This window comes from Dromaius novaehollandiae, chromosome 19, assembly GCF_036370855.1.
Source record: "Dromaius novaehollandiae isolate bDroNov1 chromosome 19, bDroNov1.hap1, whole genome shotgun sequence".
Taxonomy (NCBI): Eukaryota; Metazoa; Chordata; class Aves; order Casuariiformes; family Dromaiidae; genus Dromaius; species Dromaius novaehollandiae.
The window spans coordinates 12,069,073-12,081,845 of record NC_088116.1 but is presented as its reverse complement, the minus strand read 5'-3'; the positions used below and the strand labels follow the sequence as shown (position 1 = coordinate 12,081,845).

Below are 12,773 nucleotides of genomic sequence, written 5' to 3'. Positions count from 1 at the left end.
CCCTGTTCCCAGAGAGGCTGGAGAAAGAGAGGCACGGAGAAGAGCAGCAAGAGGGCTAGCTTACTGAGAAAAAATGAAGTTTCCAGAGGCTTGGTCCAGTGCCATCCCCAGAAAAATGGGCTACTTTTCATATTTTAAATCTTTCTATATATTCTCTTTTTTTCTGTTTGTCCACTAATTTTTTGGTTCTTTTTCAACCTCCTGTTTTCAGGAGTAAAAGGTGGTGCTACCTAATGGAGTGGGGAATATTTACTAATGCTCCCAGGGAAAGTGTAATCTGCATGTACGTGCTTGGTTTGGTGTGAAGGCTGCTGCCATTCAGGCTAGGAAGAGCAAAGACAGCTTCTGGGGCAGCATCCGTTCGCTCTCTGCTCCTTGTTATATAGCTTTTATTCTTCCTTATAAAGACAAAGCAAGGTTTTACTTTCTGTGATGCTGTGCAGGGTAAAGTATCCTCATGCAGAGCTGCTTCCAGCCCAAATGGAAGATGTCCCAAACTTTCTTCTAAGCCCAGGCAACATCGTTGTTGAGAGATTTCCTCCATGGACCACATCTGCTCCCAGTTCTGAGCCAGGAGCATCAGTTGCCATAGCGACTTATTTGGAAAAGTCGTATGGGGAAAATACAGATGTATTTTTAGCTTTGGGTAATGAAATTTAACAGCTGGAAATAAGGTAAGGGCCAGGCAGGTTGCCTCTGGTTCACAGACCCCTGTTGGGATCAGCTCTTCTGGAAAGCTGGCAGGGCTGTGATCCAGGAGGACACTCAGCCTGGTGGCTGTCACCTCAGCTGTTGCACAGGACAGCAGCCAGGAGTATGCCAGAGGAGCCGGAATCACTTAAAAAAAAAAGCTGATAAGAAGGTGCTGTTACATATAAAGATAAAAAGGAGGCACTGACTGAGGTCGTAGCTGCTTCTTGTACAGTGTGTTCAACCTATAAATAGCTCTTCAAATGTACCTCTGCACAAAGTGGTATTTATAGAGTGATGAGTGAAAAAACTCCACTTGGGGTCAGAAGTTGGCATGCAAAGGATGTTTCAGGCTTGGTCGAAAGTTCAGATTTCTGAAAGGTATGAAGCAGAGCTGGAACCCAAATTTGTGATTTTTTTTCTCTGATCAAGGCTCAAATGTTGCAGTGCTGTTATATTCACCTTTTGAAACTGGTGTATCTGGAGAGTAGACTCACTAGATGGTTAGATTCAGAAATACTATGGTGAAGCCACTGTACAAATGTAATTTATTCATGTGATTTGGATGAGTCTAACTCACACGTAAACTTTTCTGAAGGTAGATTCATATTTTATTTTCTAAAATACTTTCTCAGTTCTTGGCAATATTTTTAGTTCCTTCTTTTTCAGCTGTCAAAAGTTTATTTTAAAATTAATTGATTTTGATGTAATATTTACTGCACTTTAGCTTTCAGCACAGCATATGAAAATAGGTTTCACTACAGCTGGCAGTGTCTAATGGGATTCATTCCTACTCTGAAGGCTCTTTGCATTATGTACTGATTCTTCCAACCGAGATTGCTTTGAACAGCCTCACCGGCTTCTCATATCACTGAGATTACACTGCTTGGACTGGCAGGGAGAGAAGGTGGATCCAGGGTTGCATTTAAGTTTAAAGCAGCCACGGATGATTCATGCATGAACCAAAAGTATAGATACCACAGATCTGGTCCAGTATTCATTGAAATTAATAAGATCTTCCCTTTGGACATCAGTGGGCTCTTTAGCTAGATTAAAAATTGATCGTCTCTCGTCATGATTAACTACAGTTGTGGTGAAGATTAAACAGTAGGTTGTGGAAGTGCCCTGGCCCTGGCACATCACCAGGGTATTACACATAGTGGAAAGCAGCACATTTACATTGAAGCAGACTTTGCTAAAGCACTGGAGTTGTCAAGGGAGGTGTGTGAACTTTGATGTGAGGTGATTTAGAAGCTGCCTTTGAATTCTAAAGCTTTAAATAACATGTTAGCAAAGACGTCACTGAGACCATTTCCTGGTGCATTATGATACCCTCAACTTTTTCCCAGGTGGACCATCCATTACTTTTTAAGTAGCCCCACTGCAGGATGCTATTACTTGTCTTATACATGGGGACCAGAGGAGAGAGGGAGGAGTGATGTGCTGGGAGACTGTGGCCGGACTGAGAACGCTTTCCTGTCTCTGAGGCTAGTGCCTGAATTCTCCAGGGCTGGGCAAACTTTTTCCCTCCAGTCTGCTTCCAGATAGAGAATACATTTTTTTTTCTTTCCCCAAAAGCTGCTGCCTTCTGATGAAAGTTTTCCCTTTGCCCATCCCCTCCATCCCCCTGATGAAATGCTTTCATGTAACGGTTGGACTACTCTGATTCAGCAGCCTTGCTGTGGGACCCCCCAGGAGAGTCTTCATATAGCCTCACTCTCCTTTGAGATTGAGCAACGGGATTGCCACAGCCTCTGTTGCCCCAAGAGAAGAGATTGTGGTGGGACGTGGACAGTATATCCCTGTCAGGAAGCAGAGACAGTGGAAGAGCATGGGGACATCAGGGTCTCTTGGTCAGCGTTTGCCCCAAAGTCCATGAGACTTGACTTGCATTTCCCTGGGTGCTGTGTGCTTCTGGTGCTGAAAGATAGTTATGATCGTAGCTGGTTTGCATTAATTAGCTGCACTTTTTGCAGCCAGAGCCCAAGAAAGATAAACTAACAGTACTCTAAATAAGTAATGTATATATTGCAGCAAAGGTCAAAAAGGGATGGCTGATGTGATTACTGAACCAATTAATTGTTGATTATCTTCCCAAAAGATATATGATAAAACATCCTGTGTTTTCCTCTCCACAGCATGCCTATTTAACCAAAATTGAAAGATCAGCTCCCCCTCTTTCTCCCCAACTCCAACCAAATCCCTTTGAGTAAACAGGCTCCCAGCTGTCTGAAATGTTAAAATTGCTCTGTTCGGCATTTTCACCAGTCAGAGCCACTTAATCTGGGGAGCTTGGTGGTGGGTCTTCACGTTAAGAAAGCCCTGAAATCTGTGGGATGTGGGAAACATCTCAGCAAGCTGTTGAGGCCCTGGCAGGCCAGGGCCACACGGGGGTTGTTCGGTGTGCTGCTCAAGTTCAAAACAGCTATTAAAGGCTGGAGGGGGACATGCCAGAGTTAAAAAACAAAACAAAGTCAGATGTCAGAAGCTGAGCCAGGCTTGGGAAGAATGATGGAAGTGATTCCTTTGAGGCTGCCAGTGTTGTTATTGATCTGAGGCTGTTTATAGCTGTAAAGCAGTTATAAATTGGAGAGAAGGTATGACGAGCAGTGAGCGATGAAAATTGCCCAGGTACAGTTTAAAAGATGTACATCAGCATTTATCGGACAAGGGAGAAAATGCATGTCTAGGCTGTGACTACAGACCTCTGGACCCTGTAGGGGAAGCAGTTCGAGCCCAGCTTTTTCCGTTCACTATCCCACTCGCTGTCAGCCAGATCCTTCGCCTTGTTGCCTTTGCTGGCGATGCTGCTGATCTCACCGAGGAACCAGAGCTTGGTACACCGGCGTGACAGAAAGTCAGTCTACCTTGCAGGTGTGCTGGGGGGTTTAGAGAAGGGCTGTTTGAGAAGCTCCTGGGCCCAGGTTTGTTAGGCACCCGTACAGCAGGTAGGCACCACTTTAGGATGGCTCACCTACGCCCACCGCAGTCCAGGGCAGATGCTGCAGAAGGAAAAGGAGCTCACTGTGTATTGAACAATTACTTTGCAATGATATTTGACCACAGAAAATATGAAGTGAACAGGCAGATAATGTTCTGTATTTATGGGTGTGGATGCAGTTGTATACATATATGTCCATCTGCATACACACGTTTGCATGAGTGAGCTCATACACACATACACACACCTGTATGTATGCATGTATGAACACATCCTGAGTACACTGCCTGGATATTATCAAGAATGTCTCATTAACATTAGAAAGGGCAATTTATGCTGTATCTTTGTCCTTTGTGTACAGATGTGTTGACCAGGGAGTCCTCCACCTTGATAACTCCTCTATTCTTTCTTCTCAATTGCAGAAATCCGTGAGGCTTTCCGGGTACTGGACAGGGATGGGAATGGCTTTATATCCAAGCAAGAGCTGGGCATGGCAATGCGCTCTTTGGGATACATGCCCAGCGAGGTGGAGTTGGCAATTATCATGCAACGCCTCGACATGGATGGTAAGTCCTCTCAGTTGTTTTTACTGTTACCATCTAACCGTAGTGCAGGGTGGTTTTCCGAGGGCTTTGCAACCCATGTCAGCATAGGCACAGCAGTTAAAGGACAGTGGGGAAAACTGAAGTACAGAGAGGTGGAACAGCTCAACTTTTCATTGCAACCAGCGTGCAGCAGAGCAAGGAGCAGAGCCCATGAGCCTATTCCCCTATCTCTGCTCCTCAGCCACGATGAGCTGGGAGGAAGAATTAATACCTTTCTGGCGTACCCAAAAGTCTTGTGGCAGCCCTGCAGAGAGCAACTTTGGAAGCTGAAGCCTTGTATTTACTCACAGACCATGTCACACTGTGTAAGTGTCCCCACGCTGTCTCTTCTACATGCCTCTTCTTTGGCTTTCCTAGGAACAGAGTAGTTCAACGCCCATGTGAGCCTCTGGGTCCTCCTTGTATCCCTGGAGGCAGTTACCCCCTAGACTGCCTGATGCCTGTCCACAACAAAGATAGGCCGAGGTGACTAGGGATGTAAAAGGCTGTTGCAACATTTCTCTGCTCATTTCTGGGCAGTGTCTGGCCCAGTGATGCTGAAGTGAAGGGCTTAGCGGAACATGACCAGTACGCCTAACCAAGCAGCGCAGCCACTGCAGCCTGACTCTGTGGCCTTGTCTGCTCCTTGCCAGTAAAAGATGCTGTGGATGAGAGCTGTGCTGTGTTGTAATGAAGCGTTGATGTTTTGCAAAGAGAAGTTTTGAAGGGTGGAATAATTTTGAACGAAGTCCTGCTGTGAGAGCTTCTCAAACGATTACTAAGAGGTAATAAAAGAAACAGAACCCACCATTAACGGGAACAGAAATGCAGCATCAGGATGCTGGAGCCAGGGGGGACTTTTTAACTGCCGCAAAGCTACAATCATAGCTGAGCCAAATGAGAGGACTGTCTTTAAAATGTCCTTGGTCAGAGATGTAAGGGAGACTTTTCAGATGCCTACAATGTGTGAGGAAGATGCAATGCTGATCAGACCTTCTCCCTTCATTGTACAGGAGTCCCTGACAGTGTGGGAACACTGTGTAGAGTTAGATGAGATAATGCAAAGTCAGAGAGTCCTGGATGCAGCCCCAATCTGAAAAGGGATGCTTTGCAACCCAATGCACTCTCCAGCATCTTTTGATGGGGAGATTGCTGAGAGTGGAGCTCATGGGAGAGGGTGGCAATGGGAGCGAAGCTTTCTTACCTCCCTCAGGATATCCAAGTCACATACCTCTATGAGCTACACAATACAACTAGGCTAACCAGGCCAGCCAGCATACACAGGGTAGGAGCTTTTAGCCACCAAAGACTTTTAAGAGAAGAAGAAAGCAAGATCACAAATCTGCAAATTTAAATTCAGATTGTATTCTGTGTGTTCCTCAGTAGCTCTTGGGAAGGGTTCTTAAAATGCATTGCTTTTAAATGAAGCCTCCTCACTGCTTGAGTGTGCTAATGACAGCAAACTCCTAGGCTTAGCTCATAGGTTTTTTTTTGTTAATAAATTAGGCTGTGATTCTGATGGGAACAAACTTTCTTGTGTGGTTTCTGCCGTTTCCATATGAGAGGGTGTGCCGTGAGTACAGGTTTGCTCATCATGCTGTGAGGAAGGCAGTCCTCCCCCCAGATGAAGCAGGGGAGAGGATAACAGCCTTTCTCTAGGATGTTCAGTTTCTCTCTTAGAGCAGGGAAGAAAAGAAGCATCAAAGGTGGTGGATGGAGAAGATAAGCTGTTGCAATGATCTCATACCTAAAAGAAAAAAAAAATCCATTGGTTTTAAAAACATCTTCTCCCAAACCTGTTGTTTGCACCTTGCTATGTTCTGCTGGCCTTTCCTAACAAACTAGGTGATTTCTCTTTAGATTTTGCAAAGGCCAGACTCAGCATGGTGCCAATTCATGGGCTGTTTTACTGAAACTCTGTGCTTTTTTGGAAAAAGAGTGCAGTGGCTTTGGGTTCCAATTATGATTCATCTCCAACTATTCCCTGACTCTCGGTCTCACAGACTTGAGACTTTGGCACTCCTTCATATACACTCCTAGTGTGCAGGGACCTGTAAGTGGAATGGTGGAGTTAAAATGTAAAGTAATGAGCTACAGATGGAAGGAGTTAAATTCATGTTTGAGATCTTTCAAAAAGGTCAGTATGTTTTCTGCAAAGATGGGAGGCAATTTTTCATCTCTTCCAGGTCAACAATTCCTACAAAGAACTCCAAAGATACGGTCCAGTTGTGTTGTTTTTCATTTGTTGTTCTGATGTCTAAGCTGCCCATTGTCACAATGTTTTGAGTAAAGGGTTTTGAGACTAGACACAAGTCAATTTTATGTGAATGTCGAATGGACCATCCGTTAAAAAAAGACAGCGTAACAGGGAATTTCTTAAGCAATGAGAGAACAGAGGAATATTATGTGAAAGATCTACCTAGCCTGCAAAGTGAATTAATGCTATATGGGTTATGGCTATTTTTTTCTCCAGTGGATTGTCTTTATTTTTTTCCGTAGTTTAACTTGAAATATGTAGTGAGAACCAACAATAGCTTCCTCCTTCCTCTCCCATTGTGAGTGAGCAACATTTGGCAGCATGGCCCAAATCCAGCAACCTCCCTGGGATGTGAGTCAGGCCCCGGGATCCCAGATACAGCCTTACTCTCACACACTGTTGTTCTTCTTGAGGGTTGCTGGCTTTTCCAAGAGAGCGGGCACAGCTTTGGCACGCTGTCTGATGGGTGGGAGGCTGGGCTGGATGAAATGCCACGTGCAGGCAGGAGTGCCCTGCAGTAAGGGAAAGCTGCGGAAGAGGCAGTAATCCTTCTGTGCATCCCGAGGCACCTGACCTATAAGTTATGATGTGACCGCAGGTACCGTAGCCAGACATACATTTCTCCGCACAAGGCTGCTGCCAGCGTCTGCTAATAACGAGGTAATACAATTGGCAGTGCTTTGTATTTAATCTGAACCAGCCTGAACAGACCTAGTGCAAACATAAGGTTTTCATCAGAAATTACCTTGGGAGTACATTTGCATTGCAGGATGGCAGAGTGGCTGTATCTGTCTTTGCTTATTTAACTGACAGGCTTCTAATAATGAGCAAGCAGAGCTGGTCTGAATTTTGGGAGGCACAGCCCTGTCTGGGTCAAGTCGAGGAATGGCTAGATGTTCCAGGTGTAGAAGGAAGATTGCCTCACTAGGTTGGACAAAACTTGTTTCAAGAAGAGCATATGCATTGTATGCTGGACTGGTTTTGTGAATGTGGATAAAGTAACATGACAAGAGCATTTCACACCTGTATGTCACCCTCTGTCACAAAGCATCTCATGAAGCTCAATAAATAATTCAGGGATGAACTTCATACCTACCCAAGGACAGTTGTTTCTGAGGCTGCCGCATGCAGCTGTCTAATAGCACACAGTAAACCCTCAAATTAGAGCAAAGTGAAGGTGCATTTCATAATTCAGTGCATTTGAAGGCAGAATTTAGTTAGAAAATGCTGCTCCAATATAAGTGAAAATGGCAATTACTCCACTTGGATTTTGCGCAGGAACTCTTCACAGATATCATATTACTTTTAATACCCTCATGGCTTTTGAGTGCTACCATCAACTTTCCTTTACAGATAACATGCCAGCAACCAACTGCTGAACAAGGGCACCATTTTATTACTGACTTGTCAGGAAGAGTATCACCTGAAGACTCTCCTTCAGTCAGTTTGGTCTCCATAGAGTTTTCTTATTTTATGTTCTGAACAAGCCTGATCTGTCTTTCCTTATCTGAGCTAATCCTACTCTTGGAGCGGAGGTATCTGCAGCAAAGCACAAATCAGCATGTATTTTCTCAAAAGCACTGTGACAGCAGCTTTAACCAAAAGGGAGGTTTCTCAGTTATCTGATTATCTTCCTTTAAGTTGTCTTTGGGTCATGAATCATTCAGTTTGGTCACTACTTAAAGATTTTTTTTTGATTGCATTTTATTTTATTGGGATTGATTATGCCTCTAGTACACTCACCAGTTTCTCCAGAGGGATTCTGGGAATATAACATTTTTCCTTTTCCTTCTCTTCCTTCTTTTCCTTTCTAGTTTTCATTGCACGGGGGACAAGTGGAATTATCCTCTATTTCCCTAGGAAAATTTTAAGAGGCCCATCAAAATCCCAAAGGATAATTTCTTTTAAGCATTACGGGTTGAATTAAACATGGATGCTGTAGTCTAGGGGGTGGAGACATGCGGTGGCTACATCCCCAGCCCTTCCAGTGACGGGGCTAGAGATGACTGTGCCCTGTCGGAGCAGTTTGCCCAGTGACGTCCTCCAGGGACATCAGAGGGGTGATGCTAAGGATGGTAACTGAGAAAGTACAAAAATTGAACTGGTTCACAAACTTCCAAGTTTTGCGCGATCAAGCTGTGCTCAAATGTTGGTGCCTTTGGCCAGACATAGGGTGATGTACAATGGGTTCTGCTCAGGGTAGGGAAGAGTATCTGTACACCGTCACCCCACCACGTGGGCTTGGAGCTGACAGGTTTGCTGGGAGGGTCCAAGTGTCCTCAGGAGCTCAGGGTGGCTGGATGTGGATCCCCTGTCTGTTGGGATTTCAAGGATGCAGATTGCGCCGCTGTGCAGTGCCATGAGACCCATGATGCGCCAAGTGGCTCGGGCCATTTGTCCACCGAGCTTTGATGAAGTGGCATGGCAAGGCTGCCTGAGAGGGGTTCAGCTGGGACACCAGAGGATCACACACGGGGTGGGTGGGCTGGTGCTGGCAACCAGAACAAGATACATTTTCCTGCATATAGGGAAGTGCAAACTTACAATGAATCCTATAGTAAGAAACATCAAAGCAGCTTCCTATCACCAGAGACTATTGTCAAATATTGCTAAGAGGCTGTGGACACAGTTGCCCATTGGCTTGGTTTCTTTGCCTTTGTAGCTGGGGGTAGTGTGGGGGCTCAGGGGCGGGAGATGCTCTGGGGGGCAGAAGACACTGTTCCTGCTCTGTGTGAGTTGGTGAGCGGTGGAGCAAGTGGAGGCACGTGGGGAAGCCCTCTGCCTTCTTCATGCCTCCATCCAGAGGCTGAGCACCAGCCTTCACCAAGGAGCAGACTCCCAGTTATGCTTGCCTGCTTATCACGTCTTCACTGAACGGAGATAGCTCCTTTGGATATCTGATTCTCTGCAGTTCTCACAGAAGGCAGGCATTAGAGGTCAGAGTATCTACTGCATTTCCTAAAATGCCTCCTCCACTTTTTTTTTTTTTTTTTTTTTTCCTCAACTCTCCTTGCTATTTGGGAAGGCAAACTTCACCCAGGTGAAGACAAACACAGCTGCTGCAGGGAGAACTATTTTAGTTGGCATAAAAAACTGAATTAGGGAGAAAAAAATAGAATATACCTGGAATATTTCAAGGTCTCTAAGGAAAGCTTATAAATCATCAGAAACATATCCTTTTATGAAGATGGCACAGTATTGCTGTGCTGGGGGAAATAAAAGCAAGACAAGGAGTTCTTGTGTGCAGAAATGCCTCTCCTTGGGAAGGAAGGTGAGACAGGATACTTTGATCACTCAAAGCGTGAGATCCACACAAGGTCAAATTTTTGCTTTCATCTTTACTTGTGAAGAGATGTGGTGTACAGGCCATACACCAGCAGAAGGTTGTTCTGTGTAGATGGGTATATATCAAGGGTGCAGTGCCATATAGGAATATGTTGGTTGCTATTGGCCTGGAAAAAAAAGCCAAATTTTACCCTAGTTTATACCTTTGTGTCCACTTCATCCTTAGACATAATGAAGATTAAAAGTAGGTATTGCCTGATTGTAAACATTGCAGAATAAGGGAGATGCATGCATTTTCATCTGCAATCTGGAGAATGACCTGAAATGTTCTGTCGGTACGTGGAGAGTAAAATATTTTATATATTTATGTGCTGGAAAAGAAATTATTTGTAAATTCTTCCAATTGGCAGTAATTCTAATAAAAATGCAGTGAAATGGCACATTAAATGTGTTGCCTTATCTAGGAAGCCTGCTCTTTAAGCAGACTTTAGCAGTAAAATAGATGAATGTGTGACTTAAGTGTCAAACTGTTTCATTGCAACAGAAGACACTTTTATCTGAGGAATAAAATAAGCACTCAGTGTACTAATTAGAGGAGCAGCTGGTTTTCAGTACCCTAGAAAAATAACTTCAGGCTAGCGCAGGAGGAAAACAAAATCCGGTGTGTCAAATTATTATAGTACAAATAGGAAATACTTTGATTAAGCAAAAGATGAGTGGGCTTCCATCAGTATATACAAGTGAGCTACCTGTTACCTTTTATCACATTATGTGACACATCAGCAGTAAGAATGAACATGTAGCGCATCCTATGACATCTTGCTGAGTAATAAAAAACAGGGAAAAGAAATCCCAAATTAAAATTCTAAATATTCCCAAACTTCTTTTTAATAGACAGTTTGTTGAGGGAATTTAATGGGAAATGATAATGAATTTATGGGGAAAAAAACAGCAAACTGTTCCTGGTGGTCTAGGCAAAAAACCAATTCGAAAATATCCAGTTCTCTCAGAAGAAGGCAGTTCTGATTTTCAGCCAGTTCTGCTTTGGACAGCCCCGTTGCTGGTATAATAGGCTGCATTTCTATTGTCCTCTTATGCCTTTCTCACAAAAGTTGTGCTGCTTGGGTGCTACCTGTACTGCATCTTAATGCAGCAAGATGCTCTCTTGCATACACACGCTTACACCAGTTCTGCTTCGATGTCCTTTGGGAAGGGAAAAAACTGCACTGGCATAACTGCATGTCATCAAGGGATGGCGTTGGTATAACTGTTTCACTAAAAGTAAATTCTCCTAGCTGTTGTATTGCTGTTGGATCGGGTTTTGTATGTAGACATGGCTTTGGTTTGATGGTACTTGGTTTCCCTCACAGGGGGAGAGCGAAAACAAGACTGGGTATTGCATGAACTCTACTGTCTGGAGCTTGTTGCAGGGATGGGAACTACGGAAGGACCTGCTGTATTGGGATATCTAGAGAGAAAATAAATAGTTCCTCTAAAAATTCAATGCTGAACTTCCCCTATGACCTGCAGAAGGGGAACTAATTTCCTCTTAAACTCTTGCGTAACCAAATGTTTGGTTCTTTCCAGAAGATCAGCTTGCAAAGTCCTATGTGGAACAACTGTGGAATTCAAGGCTGCATAAGCTAAAAAACATTTTTATCTCTTTCTCTCTTCTTCTTCTTCTTTTTTTTCTTTCTACTTGCCATGGATAATTCATTTTGTTTTAACATTTCAACATGAAAGTGTGGATAATAGCCCAGACTGGTGGGAGCCAGAACCCCAGTTCTGGTATACCAGAAACAATTCCTCTTTTGAAATGCAGAGTTAATAAGAAAAGACTGGACAGGTTATTGCAAATTTGGGGCTTGTCCTCTGCGATTCAAGGACCTCTGATTTTTAGATACAAGAAATAGCAACATTTCAGTGTGATGGTCCTTTAAAGTGTGTTGCTGAGCTGGGAAACCTGGTCAGTGAGAAATGCCAAGCTAGGAAATGGATTTGATGAGACTTGTCTTTATTTATAGAGGCCACTTTCTTGGTGTCTGTTCTGATTTGTAAAATGGAGATAATCAGATAATTTTTTGTTGCTGATGAAGCAAGTTGGATTTGCAGTTCAGTACCAGAAAGAAGTTCATAAGTTATATCGAATTCCATGTTTAATGCAGTGCCTAGATAGCGTGACTGTGGCCATGTGTTGAATAGACAGCATAACAGGAAACACGGAGTTGCCTTTCCTTCCCTAAAGCCTGTATGTCTTGCGCTCTTAATGGGGCAGAGTCCTCTGCAAAACACAATGTGTGGTCAGGGATCTGCCTTGCCCTATAATTTGAGTGCATTGTTGTTTTTTTGTTGTTTAAAATGCTGTATTCCTGCTATTATGATTTTGATTTCATAGGGTACATGTGCTACAGAGAAAACACAATTTTCCTTCGTTTTACTGAGCTTCTAACTTGCCAGTTGCCTCAGAGTTGTGCAGAGCTATCTGATAGCTGCCATGATGCCCGCAGAGTTTTCCTGCTATTCCAGGGGCCTGGTGAGCAAAAATAATTGGAGTCCTCTGTAATTCGGATGTGATTTTTCTTCTGCCGATCGTTTGGCAAATGGGTCAACTGGTTACAAGTTGCGTGAGCATCTGCAGTTTTGCAAAGATCAGCAAAGTGAGGGCTCTTGTTTTTGCTTGCCTGATGCTTTTGCACTGGGGAGAGTGTCCCTGAGGGCCGTGGGCACAAGGCGGAGGAGACGTTGAGGTCTTGCAGCGAATCGGCCCAGCTGCCTGATGCGGTCAGATGCACTGGAGGCAAGCTGCGCACAGCAGGCCCTGCAGCACATTTACCTGCAGGACAGCCAGTCGCAGGGATGTAAATTCTGGCGTCCTGTGGCTTCCAGGGGGTTGCGTGAAGCCAACATGCTCCTTGGCAGATGTCCGATGGCTTTTACTGCAGTTTAAGTTACTGTTTTTGTTGCACTTCTCTCTTCCAGCTGTGCACTAAAAGCATCCTGCTTGTTTTAATCTTTG

General features: G+C 44.1%; 1 protein-coding gene across 2 annotated transcripts in view; it reads left to right on the top strand.

Annotated features, from left to right (window-relative positions):
• CALN1 (calneuron 1) overlaps window positions 1–12,773 on the top strand; it is a 145,884-nt gene that overhangs the window by 53,314 nt on the left and 79,797 nt on the right. For both annotated transcript variants that reach the window (XM_064523458.1, XM_026107271.2), the window contains exon 3: window positions 4,054–4,197. In XM_064523458.1, the coding sequence (XP_064379528.1) occupies window positions 4,054–4,197 (144 nt within the window). The remainder of the gene's footprint in view (window positions 1–4,053; window positions 4,198–12,773) is intronic.